Source organism: Trachurus trachurus (assembly GCF_905171665.1).
Source record: "Trachurus trachurus genome assembly, chromosome: 4".
Classification (NCBI taxonomy): Eukaryota; Metazoa; Chordata; class Actinopteri; order Carangiformes; family Carangidae; genus Trachurus; species Trachurus trachurus.
In genome coordinates this window covers 16,448,673-16,464,896 of record NC_139898.1, presented here as the reverse complement: position 1 = coordinate 16,464,896, position 16,224 = coordinate 16,448,673, and the positions used below count along the sequence as shown (strand labels likewise).

The window sequence follows — 16,224 nt, the reverse complement described above, 5'->3', positions numbered from 1 at the left end:
GATACATATGTGCAATGATATATAGCCTACTGTACTGTATATAGACTGTTCTCGTCACATCGTCATAATTGTTTATGTTCAAATGACTTTTACCATTACCTGTGATCGACTGTTGCTACATGGATATACGTGTACATGGAACTGCATCAAAGCTTTTCTCTTATCAATATATCAGTTGAGGACCTGAATAAATCATCAGTCTTCTTTTTTTTGCACAGTGATACATGCACTGTATATTTCACCAAGTGACTTCAGAACAATGTCACACATATCTGAGCATTAGCCCATGTGAAACTGGTCAGTTATAACTTTGTGAGGACACTGGACTCGGATTAACACAGTTTGATCACAAATCGTGAAACAGTAAAATGTGATGCTCCTCTTGTTCTTGGTCTGTCATCTCTCTGATCCTCTGCTCGTGTCCCTTTCTCTCTCTCTGCCTCTCTCTTTCTCATCTAAAAATACCAGATTACAGAGGATGGCAGCTGTGTACTCTGTGGTATTTCTTTCCAGGTTATGTGGAGAGAGAAAAAAAAAAGCTTTGGTTAAATTTTCCAGGGTTGAGTCACGAAGCAGGTAATCTTCAGACAGTTTTGTGAGCAGTGCCATTATTGTTGCATGTAAACATAATTAAATTCTTTATAGCCTCAAACAGAGACGGTGACTGCTCAGCTCCCGTGTTGATCACTGAGTTCCAATAAAAATGTGCGCCGCTATGCGCATCGAACATTACATGACTGGACTTTCAATAGCCCCATAAACAATTCAACCTGTGCGTGCAGAAGCATATTTGTGATGCTGCATGTCTGTGCAATGAACTTCTCAAACAACGTGATGTTTTCTTGTGTTGGTGGAGCAAGTCAGGGTTTGTTTTTTTAACTGAAAGCTTCAATATACAGATGACAACTTGGCAGTAAATCCTACTAAAATGTCTGAAAAGCTTTCAAACATGGATGCCTCATGCCAGCCAAATTTCAAGGTAACTAAACCTTAATTTAATGCTATTTTGATCAGGAACAACTCTGCCTATCAAACAACTGTAGCTCAATTCCAGATAATTATTCAATACACTTTTTATTAGTAACACTGGCACTCACCGTCTTGAGTAGCACGATGGAATGAACAACTTGTTATCGTGGGAATGTTTCCCATTGCTACCCTCTAATCCCACATGAAGGGAACATGGCATCAGCCTTTTCACAGCCAATCCGTACACACACTGAGCAGCAATTTAGTTTCGCATCTGAGCCACCGTTTATAGAAGCCAAGTCTGTGGATCAATTGTATTTGCAGTCATTGATCAGGTAAGCATTGACCTCTGCTCGCGCACACTAGGTCCGGGATGAAAAACTAGGAATAGCCAACTATCGATCCAAGGCTGTCTCTGATATTATATCTGTTTCAAATTGAGGCTAGTCGAAACCAGCTGTCAGAGCACAAGATCACGGCCTGGCTGCCTTCCCCGAAGGTTAGAGAGAAAGGCCGGAGTGGGAATCCAGCCTGCACTATTTGCACTGATAAGAGACAGAATATGCTTATCCATTCAGAAGGAATCAATAGAGGGTGAGGGGACAGAGGAAGAGATGGACAGATGGAGAGATATCCTTGTCAAGTCAATGCTGTGCTCTCTGAGTCTCTGGGGCAATTTAGCAGTTTCAGTGGATTTTGTTTCAGCCCCCTGTGACTGTGAATGATGCTAACAGTGATGTTTTTTAAGTTCCTTCTTGTCCTTATGAGCATAAGAGTGACTGCAGGGTGCATCTTGTTGATGAGGAGGTCATTTGGAGAACAGTCTTCATGTTCCCAATTTAGCAGAGCAGGAGCTGGGGATCATCAGCCCATCTGCCAATGGTCACTGAAGAACATCCGTTCCTCCAACAACTTTATGTAGCATTGCTGCTTCTGTGCATTTCTGTCTGAGTGTCGCTCACAGGCTGTTCCATTTGTGTGGATAACATAAGGGTGTGTCTTCAGGAGGAAGAGTGAATCACAGAGTGAAGTGGATTACAGGCACTGATTCAATAAATATGGAGATGAGTCACTGATGACCTGCGAAAGACTTCAAGGCACCACATGACAATAATGTTGCATCAACATCTTATGTCCCTGAAGTCAGGAAGACTAAGGCACAAAACTCTTAAGTTAAAAATAAACTACACAAACTGCCCAGGTAGCTGTGGCAGTGAATACAGTTTCTTCTCCAGGGATTCTTCTCTGAGAAGTGAGTGAAACAGTATAGCCATTAGGAGATACTATGGCTGATCCCTGAGCTGTACATTACTTACTGATCCGGGAACCGTTTTGATACAACCCACAAATCTGTCTGTCCCTCTTCCTCTCTCTCATCCTGTCTCTCCTTTCTTGTTCTGTACTTATATTTTCGGTAGCCACAGGAGAGTTTTCATTTGCAGCCCATTTTTCTCTTAATAGCAGCTTGTGTGTGTGTGTTGTGTGTGTGTGTGTGTGTGTGTGTGTGTGTGTTGTGTGCGCATATGCCTGTTCAGTAACGGAGCGAAGAAAAAGACGAGTCAATGAAGCCAGGATACTACTCTCAGGGCCCTTCTAAAGTCCTCCATGTTTTTAATCACCAGCAACTCTAACATCTAATTAATCATTAACATTTCTCCTGCTGATCCTTAATCCTCTGGGGACACCTTGCAGAACATCTCTCTTTCTCACATTATCTTTGTTTCTCTGTGTGTGTGCACACAGTATAGGTGTGAATCATTGTGTGCTTCAGTTTTGAGGCAGGTGGGTAAGGTGGTAGTTAGGATGGCAATTAGTGTAGTCGAGGGTGTGAGCAGGCTCACGGTGTGAAAACGCCTCGTGCTGCATGTACATAAGAGTGTGCTGACCGTTACACCTTTGTAAGAATTGTTTGCCTGCTAGTGACACAGTATATCTACCTTCCAAGCAAGTAAAAAAAACTGAGTGTGGTAATGGTTGTTGTAGTGTCAGGAAATTGATAATATTTCATCTGGCGTAAACTATTCCATTAGCTTTGATATACTCTCAGAGCAAAGTGATGTTAACATTACCTTCTGTGAAAAACAGGTGGCCAACAACAGAGTTAACAAGCGGCATTAGATCAAAGGTTGGTAAGAAGTTGAATCTGGTGGTTTCATTTAATTTAGTTTCATTCATTTCTGAACCTCACAACAACAACAAAAAAAGACTGTGTGTAGGAGAGAGGAACAGGGTATTCCTGAAATTGACCAAACTAATGCATAATAATCTGGGAAAAATAGAATTTGCAACCAAACCTGATAACTTATGATGTATTAAATATTTATATTTTAGACAGAGCACACACACACACACACACACAAGTACAGAGAGAGAGATTAATAAGTATTGCCTTGTTTTTACACAAGTTACCTGCTGTCAATTTAATCGTTTAGTAGTCGCACCATGCACTGCAATATTACTATTTGTGAGCATTTTTTATTTTAGTGGATCTAATGTCTTTCAAGAGAAAAATGTGTGAATATTAAACCTTCATGTGTAACTAGATGTGAAAGGAACGATTATATATTATGCGAAACACCATTTATTTTCTCAATTGAGCATCTTCCTTTGATCTGGGCGTTCATATTATTCCCAGTAGTGGAAATGAACCACTGTGGCACTTTATCTGGACACGCTCGTGAGAACGCTCCACTTTAAGACTGACCTCGTGCCAGTCAAAAATGAACACAATGAATTATTCAGCCTCTTGTGAATGCAGCCTATACTGAATACATCAAAACCTTGGCTTCCTGCGACCACTTTCTTTTCCCTGGTGTGTGTGGCCTGAGCTGTGAAGCTAAAAATCAATGATACGTGTGTGGCTGTGGTTGAACAGATGTGTTTTCTGTAGCCTTGCTGTATGTTGCATGGCTGTATTGTTTTATAGGGATTCCCTAGGGTCTACAGTAAGTAGCATGGCAGATGACAGGTCTGTTAGTTACTGTAAAACAGATCGGCAGGAGAGTGCCCAGTGCCCACGTCATCTAAATGTGTGTTGATGAGGGTAGAAATGGTCCAGTCCTTTTTTTTTTTTTACTTTGCCCTTCCACCGCCACCCTCCGTAACTCTCCCCCACTTCCTCCCTCTTCTCATTTCCTCTCCTTCCCACGTAGCTGCTCATCTACACCCTCTGTTACTTGCTTTTCTTTCCATTTTTTCTGCTTCCTCCCGGCTCGTCTGCATACCCCCCCCCCCCCCCGTCTCCTTCCTTTTCTCCTCTCCTTTTGTTTTCCTTTCCTCTGCTTTCCCCTCTCCTCTCACACTCTCTCCTCCTCTGCTCAGTGTGTACAGACAGGCGTGCACTTCACTGCCAGCAGTGATTTATTCTGCTTAGGCAAATGAGTGTGGCTTACAGCATGCTGCTCCCTTTCTGCTTCATCAGTACACATTGCACATAACACTGGAGCAGGTTGCAGCCTGTAGGCAGTAGGCACGCACACAACCCCTGAAATGGATCTAAGAGACACGCTGGAGGGGTTCTTCTGCAATACAATAGGCTGATGTGATTCATTCCTGTGTTTTGGACGTTGTAGAATGTGTAATTGAGCATGTATATTACGCAGCTTGTGTTTCTCACAATAATGACTGTTTTTACCGTGGCGGCCTCAGCTGGGGTCATGGTGTGAAAAATTGCCTATTGAGGTCAGTCATTCACTAGGCTTTGCTTGGTGGATGGTAGGGCTGAGCCATGTGATTAAAATCTCTTCACTATGGCACTGATGAGAACATTTTCAAAGACTGATGTGGTGAACACGAAGAAAAACAATCTAAGCACTGTTCATCGGATGAACTGACACACTGAGGTTCATTTCATCAGGTAAACTGATGAAAACTCATATACCTACAGCACCGAGAGTAACCTGTGTAGCAACAATTTTCACAGAATTGATCACATCATCAAAATATGATTTAAGTGCAACGCCATTAATGATAATATTGCATGTTTTATTACATGGTAACAGGTTATGTAATATCACGACCATGTCTTTCTTTTGACTAGAAATATATTGTGCTGTAACTGGGATTAATCTGCCATTACTGTTAGTAATATTGACTAGGTCTGCAGATATCGATTATTTTTGTAATCAGTAAAAAGGAGTGTATGTTCTTGTGTGTTTTAGGCCAAATCACTCAATCACTCATTTAAATGAACGCAGCAGTGTTTTATTTCGTTTCCTTGAGCTAAAGTTGGCGACATCTTTTTTTTTTTTTTTATGTCAGCGACATCATAACCAGCCGACAATATCGACACTTTCTTAACCAGTTGTTACAAATAACTAATGATCACTGTGCGTTCTCAACAGCGCTCATCTCGAACACAAATGCACATGTTTACATAACGTTATGTTGCCTGACATTGTGTCGGAACTGCTCAGTGGACTTGACTGGATGCTTTCAGTTTCAGTTCACTGTTCACTGAGGACACGCCGTTACGGTATGAACCTTGAGCTACAGTGAACGCAGCTTGGAGTCAGTGGTCCCACACCTTCGATCTTATTTACTGTCTTTTCTCAGATTGATCCACAGAACTCTGCAGCATGTCAGTAATACAGTAATAAAAGTCCACGTGAAACACAAGCTCTGTGTGCTGTATATTGCCGGTGTAGTTATTTAAAAGAAGCCTTGATTCAGGAAAAATTGCCTCGATCATGTTTTGTACTCAAATTACTCGAGTAATCGTTTGAGCCCTGATATTGACATTAGCTGTTATCTGCTGACCAGCAAGTGAATGATCACTATGAGGACACTTTCTTGGAGATAGGAGTTTACCAGTTACACAATATATGTAGTGTTTCCTGTGTTTAGAATACATGGAGACATTTCTGAAGGAAAATCTGAATGCTTTGTATTTAGATCTGGGTGTAACTTTGAAAAACGATCCTATGGGGGTTGCAATATCTGAGTGTTTATGGTGCATATGACATGAGAACAACTGTTGGCCAGCACTTTGCAGCATGTCATTCACCTGCTGTCCATCTATGTTTCCTGTCTCTCTTCACTGTCCCATCTAGTAAAGGCTACAAATACAGTACACACAAAAAATAACTTCAAAAAAGCTTCTTTTTTTCCACCTGGCAAATTTTTTTCCCCACCTGTTTTCGCAGATGGAAAAAACAAATTGAGAAACTTCAGAAATATTGTCCTGCCAAAATATTTTTTCATGTGTTCCTAAGTTGTAAACACAGGGGAGAAAACTATTTACATCTGACTTGAAAAATGGATCATTGGAGTTTTGCTTTTGTTCACTTGCCTCTCGGGGATTCTGCAATTGTGGAAATACTTTCAAAGTTGAGACAAGTGGTTTAATTTCTATTACTTTCTCAAAAGCAGTTACTCAGACATAAAATGCACAAACTGGGCTAATATTACCCATGAGTCCAAACATCAAATTCTCCCATGACCACAGAGAACAGAACACACACAAAACACACACAGACATTTAACAAACCAAAATTGCTTTCAAAACATGTGAAATTGTCCAAGTGTGCCCGTAGGATATTATCATTTAATCATGCATCTTGTTTAATCTTGTAATCATGCATCAGTATATAGTGTGTGTGTGTGTGTGTGTGTGTGTGTGTGTGTGTGTGTGTGTGTGTGTGTGTGTGTGTGTGTGTGTGTGTGTGTGTGTGTGTGTGTGTGTGTGTGTGTGTGCGCAGCTGAGTGAGTCTATGTCAAGATGTAAGAGAGAGGAGGTGCTGCCCCATGGATACCTGTGACCTGGTCGACGAGAATGCGGGAGGTGATGATGCGTCCGTATTGGGAGAAGAGCTGCTCCAGCTCCTTCTGGGTCATAGTCTTGGGCAGGCCGCTCACATAAAGGTTGGCGTCGCGGATGGAGGCTGAGCTGGGTCGCGCATATGACACCTGTAGAAAATGAAAATGTGTTTTAGAGTTTTAGGTCTTGTATGAATAATTATTATAATTTCTTAGTATACCTTGCATTGGGGATTATCATGTCAGGAAAAGATTTAGCTGCTTAAAACACTAAAAAGATAAAACACTCGTTTGCAGAGGAAGGCAGTGGGAACTTTGTTTCCTTAAGTAGAAATCACAGGTGTTGTACTTTGAAAGAAAAGCTCAGCTTGCTAGAGCTGCAGGATTAATAGCTAAAGGGTTTTGTCCAAAGTTTTTTTTTAATTCACCCTATTGATTTGATTTCAAAGGCTACTTGGAGATGAAATGTGAGTGATTTTAAAAAGGCGAGAATTAATGTTTTGTGTTTTCAGATGGTAAATTAATGAAAGCATTAGCAGCGACCCTAATAGTAGCCTAAGCAACCAAAAACCTTTCAGCTTTTTAACCAAGCGCCATTTAGCCTTCTAAACTCTGCTGAGTGGATTTCACAGGGTTGTTTTACAAAGTTTATGAGTAAAACTTACATACATACATACGTACTTTCCGGACTATAAGCCGCTACTTTGTCCCCGCCCCGGTGTCCCAGTACTCGTCTCTGCACACCGCACACAAACGCGCTCCGTAACCCATAATCTTTTGTTTATGACGTTTAAGACTACACAAACACACACGCCGTAACATCGTATATGTCATGTAACGTTATCCGGTCTCTCCATTTATTGATTTTTCGCCGGCTTCGTTGTCAACAAATGCATATGGGCGAGAGGAGCGTAACCAAAACAGCGGAAAAGTGAGCGGACTTGAACAGTTCCTTACTGTCTTTCTGTGTAATTATCTCATGTTACAACATGAAAACCTGCGGCTTATATCCAAGTGCGGCTTATATATGTATTTTCTTTTTAAAATTTAGCTGGTGCGGCTTATACTCAGGTGCGCTCTATAGTCCGGAAAGTACGGTACATACATACATAGAGAGAATCTGCCATTGGAGAACACTGTTATTGAAACATTTTAGACCATCCTTGCACACAATCCTTGCTGCAATAACCTGTGCAACCATACACATATTCACAAGTGCGCACAATCACACATAAACAAAATCCATTACATTGTCACCCTTGCAATAATCCACTCAGTTTCACTCTGTTCCTCATTGTGACATGCTACGCTGCCTCCTCATTTCAATTGTACGATACAGACACACAAGCACATGTCCATAAACATGCTAATGCACACAGATTTTACATTGCTGTCAATCCTATTCTTCTACTTAGAAAATACTGCATGTGAACGTCAGCTCTAGGAGGGGAATAACTGGTTATACTGTGCAGCTCCCAGCAGTAGCTTTCTACTGTACCAGTGAACTTCCACCTGTCAAATGTTGTCCCCAACATCTTCATGAGCAGACTTCATTTTGCTCCAGCAAAAGTTGCATAAATCCCTTTACTATTGCTGCTGACTGCAGCTTTCCTTTGCAGTGCTTTCATTACCCCCGACATGTGGAGACGTAAGTCATCAAATAAGGTTAAAGTCAGGCAAATATGGTGGATATGCAGCCATATCCTCGAGCAACAGCATGGAAATCCTGCTGAACTCTAACGGTCGGGGGAATGGGATTGGGAACAGCTGGCTTTCCCCATGTCTCACTTCTCTTTCACACATCTTCCTCTTTGGCCTCTGTTCCTCTCTCAGCTCCTCTGTCTTCCTCTTCCTCTCCACATCTCTCTCCTTTTTGCTGCCTGGATCATTTCCTTCTGCTTCTCTCCTTCCTTCCTGCATGTTGCCTCACTAAACCTTTCTCTCTCTTCCAGATTCTGCCTCTTTTTCCTGTCCTCTTTTCTTCTCTCTGTACTGTAGCTCTCCCTCATTTTCTCTCCTTGTCAGCCAACTCCAGATGTCTAATCCATCAACACCTCCTCAAGCTGTGAGCGGTATTGTGTACAAGTGTGGTGTGGTGCATGTGTGAAACAGGAGTCTCTCTGTGTGTGTGTGTGTGTGTGTGTGTGTGTGTGTGTGTGTGTGTGTGTGTGTGTGTGTGTGTGTGTGTGTGTGTGTGTGTGTGTGTGTGTGTGTGTGTGTGCAGTAAAGTTAGAAAAACTGCAAGTGTGAAGATTAAAGTGTTCACAAGCACACACTGTATAAATGTGTCTGAGATTATGTGCATGCGTGTCACTGTGAGCTCCTCTCACCTTTGGCATGCTGCTTCTCCTCACACCTCAGTAGGAAAGCAGCATCGCAGCCATCGCTGACAAAATCTGAGGTGTCATGGTGGAGGAAACCACAGCAGCGAAACCAACTCAAAGACACTACAGAGAGACACATCGCCTGAGAGCATGTGAATCTCTGGGCCAAGCGTTTCCTCACAAGTGTAGTGGCAGAGAGTGGGAAGGGTGTGACATGAAAGAGCGACAAACTTAATTTTAGAATTACCGTGCTGCCTTTTAATTTACCTTGTTACCTTTAGGGTATTTCAGTCTGTTGTGGAGAGAGAAAGCAGGGAAAGGGGGTAGTGGGAGGGAGGAAATGAAGTGTGAAGGAGCGGAAGTGCCAGAGAGAAATGCAGAGTTGTCCTTTGTTATTACAAAGACAACCTTTATCTCAGGAACAACTTAGGCAACCTCTTGCGTCATGACAGTGTGAGAGTGAAAATGTGTGACCGCAGGCTGCTACAGCCCAATCTATATGGTGATTTTTAAGTCTCCATGTTGAATTACTAGCCTTATCACATTGTTCATTTACCTCTTTTATTTCTCATGTCCCAAAAATACTCCTTAACACTGGCACATTGCAACTCTTGATTTCTAAACTTATCTTGGCCATGAATAGATATTTACATTCCCTTCATTTCTAAAAAGCTCACTCAGCTAATTAATATTCCAATATTTCTTGCTGCCAAGATGCAGAGAGTATTGCTGGGACAACTTTGAAAATAGTGTCCAAAGCTAAATGTGGAAAAATAATTAAATGACTGCATGTATTAAAGCAGAAGTAAGCGATCCGGTCGTTTTGGCTAATGCTGCGTTCCAGGTAGGCTTTTGAAACCGTAAATTACAGCTTCAAGTCAAAATTTACGACTTTGTAGCGTTCCAGGCAACCCACTCGTGTTTTTCCGACCTGTTTTACCTGTGAAAGTGCACTATAACGGCCACTCGTAACTTCCGACCCGTGAACTCGTACCAGATCGAACTGGTACGAACTGGTACGACTGGTACGACGGTCGGAAAAACACGAGTTACGGGCTGCCTTGAACGCACCATAACAGTCCTCGTCCTGACGTCACCACATTCACGGCGTCCCTTGGCTGCACACACAGCCCTGCATGCCGTTCTCTCTCCTCATTGGATAAAAACTGTAGGATACGAGAAATGTTTTCTCCTTGGCTCAGAGCAGAGCAGAGGGACTGACAGACCCGTGTTTCGGTCCAAACACTCTATGTAAGTGATTGCTGTCGGAAGATATAACTATTTAAGACTTATATTAACACAAATATATCACTTACTTCTGCTTTAATGAAGAAACAATAAGGACTCTGAATAAAGCTATAATGTTGAATATGAAATTGTCAAGAAGCTGTTTGGATGTTCAAAACAACTTGTAAATTGAATGAAGCCCTCAGATGCCAACCGAGCTCACCCAGTCTCCACCTTCTAGCTCATCCACACATTTGTAATCTTGTATCAGTGGGAGCTCTGCTTTGATCAATCTGTAGGTTGCAATGACCGTATACAATACAGACACCGATCCACCCACCATAAATACCACATAATACCAAGGGTGCCACCTCAAACAGAAAAGCACACTCATGTTCATGCAGAAAATGCATCATCTTATTACTTTTCCCCCCCTTTGGCAATAGTTAGACCACAGCCAGGACGCCGTGCCGTACCAAGACCGTGCCAGACAGCGTACACTGTCCAGGGAATGGATGGATTCTCTGCAAGACTCCCCATTCACAACTACAGACTAATCCCATCCTATTAGATTAGATCAGATCAGATTAGATCAGATGACAGAAAGCGAGAATCCTAGGATTACCACAGAGCAACAGATTACTGCCCAGCTTAAAAGCAACAACATATCAGCAGGCACAGAGCAGAGGGTAAGATAGCAGAGGATATGCGGAAAGGGAAAAAAAAAAGACTAACAGTGAGATGATTGATATGTTGATGTGAAACATCTGAAAAAAAAAAACACTGCTTGTAAGGTTTCATTTTTTGTCTTCAAAACATGTTTGGAGGAGGGACAGTGCTGGCAACGATTTATGTCTTACCTCTGAGACAACCACCACCGAGCCTGCACATTAGTCATGCTATTTAAATGCAATAACAGACCCTTCAATTATTTTGGAAAACATGTGGTGATTGACACGTTTCTTCCCTTTCACTCAGGGATATCTATATAATTTCACCTTTACATTATGACATTTAGAGAGTAATTAGCATATCAGCCATAGTCACAAGCTTTAAAATGTGTCTCTTTGATTTAGATGGTCTTTTATATCTGAGGCCCATGCATGTTAATCCCATTTTGCCCTCAAGCTCAATCACTAACAGCATCGCTGTCTAAAAAGGGCTTTGTGAAAGAAGAAAGAAACCTTATAATTTAAGTTTACCACGACCTCTGCAACTTTATAAATGCTTTGTAATTTCATGATCAATTATGGAGCAATTCCTTTTTACATTCTGCTGTAATTATTGTCTCATTTTCAGCAATTTATCTAAAACTATCTGTGAGGGCAATGAAAATTATTATGGTGTGTTACAATTTGATTTGTTTACTGGTTCATGGTGTCAGTTACCTTGATCGTTTTGGTCTGAAGTCTGAGTCCATTTAACGTGTTGATGGCTTTCTCTGCGTCCTTTGGATCAATATAGTTGACAAAGCCGTAGCCCAGACTCTGTCCTAAAATGTCAGAAAGAGGGAAAGAAAAGCTTTTAAAATGTTATCTCAATTCGATTATTTTGTCCTGATTGACAACAAGGAAGCATTTTAATGCATACTCATCACCCGTACCCAAAGATTTGAGGGGAGAAACAGACCCCTCATTATTAGAAGAGGGGGATTTGAATTCTTAAAGTGGTGCCATATTTCACATTGACAAGTAGCTCATACATTTAGATGTGTGATGTTGAACACAGTTTAATATGTGGTACTTTCTCCCCCGCTAAAACTACAAAATAAAATCCAGCCCATCTGTTCGTACACATATACAATTTTCTGGAAAATCCTTTACAACATCTCCTCATCACCACTGACAAGATCACATTGACTTCTGCCTGGAGCGCCGGGAATCTTGGTGTGACTTTTGTCAACCAAGTGTCATGTGAAGCCTCCTACGTTGCCACAATCCTGCAGAAGTGTCCACCACAACATGCAGCTCTTAAAGGACTATTTTAACTACAATGTTCAGTTGGTTCTTAAAGTGATCAGCAAATGATCATTCATAAGATGAATCTGGTGAAATAATGATACAGAAGACAACATCTCCACCTGTTATTTCCTCTCATAGTTAAAATCTTACTGAGCAGGAAATTGGTCTAGACTCTGATCTTATAGTAGTGATCTTGAACCTTGAAGAAATTTAATTCTACTGATGCAATGATTTCGAGCTCAAGAAATTAGTGTCAATGTCTGAATACAAAAATTTTTTATGTCATAAATTAAATTCAAATAATTTCTGAAATACAAGAGTGAAACTCAACCAGACTCCAGCAAATAAAGCATCACAGTTAGTACAAACAACATATTTGTTACTGTCTTTGCACAGCTGCAGAGAGAGAGAGAGTGAGAGAGAGAGAGAGAGAGAGAGAGAGAGAGAGAGAGAGGGAGAGAGAAATACCACCCCCATTTCCCTCTAAGCTCAAAGTGTCTTAGATAGCGGACTCCCTTTGAGTGTGAAGCAGGCCTGACATCTCCCAGTGTTTCCCCGACAGATCAAGCCTTTCAACAGGCGTAGGACTTTAAGCGGATGCCTCCAGCCATCAGGGCCCTCAGTCGGCTAGTTTTCGACAAACAGCCCCCTATCCACTAACACCACACGCAGGCACAAAGAATCCCAGTCAGTTTAAGAGGAGCGGCATGCACATATTCACACTAATAGGAACAGACAGCGGTTAGTCAGAAACAAAGTGAATCACAAAATATGGAGCATGGCTGTTTCACAAAATAAATACATTTGGGCTGTGGGTATCACAGCGCAGAACAGCTCAGCAGCGAGCTGCGGAAGGGCCAGGAGGGACTTGTAGTCCTAACATCAAACAGCTGATGATTTTCTCTTCTTCTTTCCTCTCCTCCCTTTTCTCCTCTGGATTAACTGTGGATTATCAGACGTTCTCTATTGTTAATTAAAAACCTGCCATCCTGGAGAGACTACTGCTATTTATAACTAACGTTCCTCTCTTCCCTCTCTCCCTCCTCTCAGACTCCCAGCTGGCATCAGGTGTTAAGTTTGGCAGTTAAAATATAACTCAATTTTTTTTTTGCACTGTCTCTTCTTTATTAAATGGTACAAACAGAAAAGAGACTTTGCGTAATGAGAAAGCAAACATGTGGCAAAATAAATTAATTTAGCGAGTGAAATAAAACATGCATGTAACTTCAACTGAGATGGCCCCTAAACGGTATTCTAAATTACCCAGAAGCGTACAGTATGCAGTATTTTTACCCAAATAAATATGCTCAACAGGAAAAAAAATCCCAACTGTTACTGTTCATATGTGCATATATTCAATTTTGACCGACAGTTTAAATTCCAGATGGGCGCAACAGCTGAGTGCCTGCTGCTTGTAATGCTCCTCTCCAGCGTTCACCGTTTCTCCCTCCCTCGCCTCCCACTTTACCATCACCTTCCTCACCCCTCATCCTCATCTTCAACAAGAAATGTGAGGTTCGACAAGAGCCGCTGCCCGAAGGTTAGCTGAAAGTGAAGTGTGCCGGCGAAGAGCACTCATGTGGGGCAATCGAAATGGGCTGACTGGTGCTTAATGGTACTGAGACACTTAACACTCATGGAGCCGTCCAGGCAGCCAAACTGGCAGCTATGGATGCTATTTGCTGCAAGGGGGACAGTCTCAGTGTAGGAAGCATCTATATGTGTGTGGGGGTGCGTACAACTTGGTATGCGAGTGTGGGCATGTACACATGTGAGTCAGCAATGGATAACAGTCTTACAACAGACATCATAATGTCTTTACTTGGATTACAGCCTGGATGAATATGATATTCATCTGATGTATGTAAATAATATTTGTGTGTATGCACTTTTATTGCATGTGTTTATCGTATGCATGGAGAGCTTAAGCTGGTATTCAGAGCCTTCAGGGCTGGAAGGAATAGGAGGGTGGGGGAAGAAGCTCACTGGCTAGCATCAGTCCCCAGGTGAGCGGGGAGATGAGGGGAGACGGAGGGAGACATCTGCCTACAGAATCAGGAAAGCTACGTGAGGGGATTCCACCCACCACTTCCAGCTTCCTACGGTGCAGCTAACAGCAGGGAGCCACCTGCAGACTGCCTGGCTGCCTGGAATCTGAACGCATGGGTGGGAGTGGCCGCGCCAACACACCACACTGGCAGATGCACACACATGTGCATACAAGTAAACATGTAATCACTCAATCACAGAGTGACACACACGCACACAAACAAACACAAGCAGTAAAGTATGTCCTCACAGCAGGACAGTGAGGAGAGGAGAGGCTGGCGGCTAACCAGTGAATGTGTCATTGTTCCTGGTCGTAGTGGTGGGTGGAGCCGGGTGCGATTGTCATTCATAAACCGTTTAGTGAATATCAACACTGAAAAGATGAAGAGCACCATTTATTTCAGGCCTCCTAACACATTCATGCATGCACAATCTTACAGGTGAAGGTACCACTTAATGTAGTTCTAGTCCATCTGTAACATACAGTTTGCATGCAGAGCCAGCAGGCAGTGTGGCTTATTTCAGTTTGTCACAGCGCCTGCCCTGTCCAGCTCAGTACTCCCTGGCAGGATCAGCACTGCATGGTGTCTGCATTTGGATCACATAATCACAGTGCCCTGCTCTGTCCTGGCTCAACACACCATGGTTAAGCACAGTTTATATGCAGTTTAAAATGCCTAACCTAGCATGGTGTCTTATTGCAATGCAAGGATAAGGCCAGCTCAGACTGCTTCACATGATTAAACCTCAAACAAACTTTATAACCATAAAGTAAAGGCGAAGCAAAATGTGATACTGCTGAAGCTGTCTATAAATTCCAGCCCCACATGAGTATTTTTCCCATTCTAGTCTACTGTAGAAGTAATTTTCAATGGCACATCATCTATCAAAGTTGTTTAACTACTGCTGAATAACAATACAGTAATTACAGTTTAACTCTGCTGCTCAACAAAATTCAAAATGAAGTATAGGGGGCATTGCTCCTAACTTTGTCACACAGATCATTCCTTTAAAAAGACAGTTTGCTTGAGAAAAGTCTAAACCCATGGAGAGATTTTACAGAGAGACACTGCCTACTGTTTTTTTAATGACAGAAAAATAACTTGAGAAAGTACTGCATCTGAATCAATGTAGAGAAGCCATTAAAAATGCATGATAAATAGCCTCTAATGGGGTTGTAGCTAACAGAAAAATCAGCGTTGTGCTGATCAATTAGTTTAATGGCTACATTAACTTATATATTTTAATTGTCAATTAAAACCAAGAACCCAAATGATGCATTGCTCTTCATAATGGTCTTTTAATGAGGTTAGATATTCATTTGCGTTTGATTCGTCAGCTGCTTACAGTGTCAGTCCTGCAAATTCTACTACAACAGTTGTAACAACTCAAGAAAATGCTCAGCAGCAATGAAAAGGCACTTCTTAATAAAAGAATATGCAAATTTAATGATGGCAGAGGTCTTGTAATAAAGCCCCACCAAATGTGATTTATGTGAAGCACAGTTCAGAAAGCATTCATACTCACATGTTGTGATGTTGCAGTCTTGTGCCAAAATCATTTTTTTCCCCTCATCAATCTACACTCAACAGGATAACATCATTTTAAAAAATGTTTGCAGATTTATTAAAAGGGAAAAACTGAACTCTCACACTGACCCATCTGGTTCCTTTACTATGATACTCAAAATTTGGCACCGGTACCTCCTGTTTTCTCTTGTTCACCTTTGAGATGTTTCTGCTCCTTCACTGGAGTAACCTGTGGTTGATTGGACATGATTTTGAACTAGACACACACACGTCTCACAGCTGATGATGCATATCGCAGCAAAAACCAAGCCATGGCTGAGACGGGACTGCGGGACAGCCACAGATCTGGGAAAGAGTGTAAAACATTTCTGCTAGACTGAAGGTTTCCAGAGGGGTCTTTATAATTCA

General features: G+C 41.9%; 1 protein-coding gene across 6 annotated transcripts in view; it reads right to left on the bottom strand.

Moving 5' to 3' along the window:
• elavl4 (ELAV like neuron-specific RNA binding protein 4) overlaps positions 1–16,224 on the bottom strand; it is a gene marked incomplete at both ends in the record, with an annotated part of 77,610 nt that overhangs the window by 16,496 nt on the left and 44,890 nt on the right. For all 6 annotated transcript variants that reach the window (XM_083969986.1, XM_083969987.1, XM_083969991.1 and 3 more), the window contains 2 exons: positions 6,723–6,876; positions 11,666–11,769. In XM_083969986.1, coding sequence (XP_083826112.1) covers positions 6,723–6,876; positions 11,666–11,769 — 258 coding nt within the window. The remainder of the gene's footprint in view (positions 1–6,722; positions 6,877–11,665; positions 11,770–16,224) is intronic.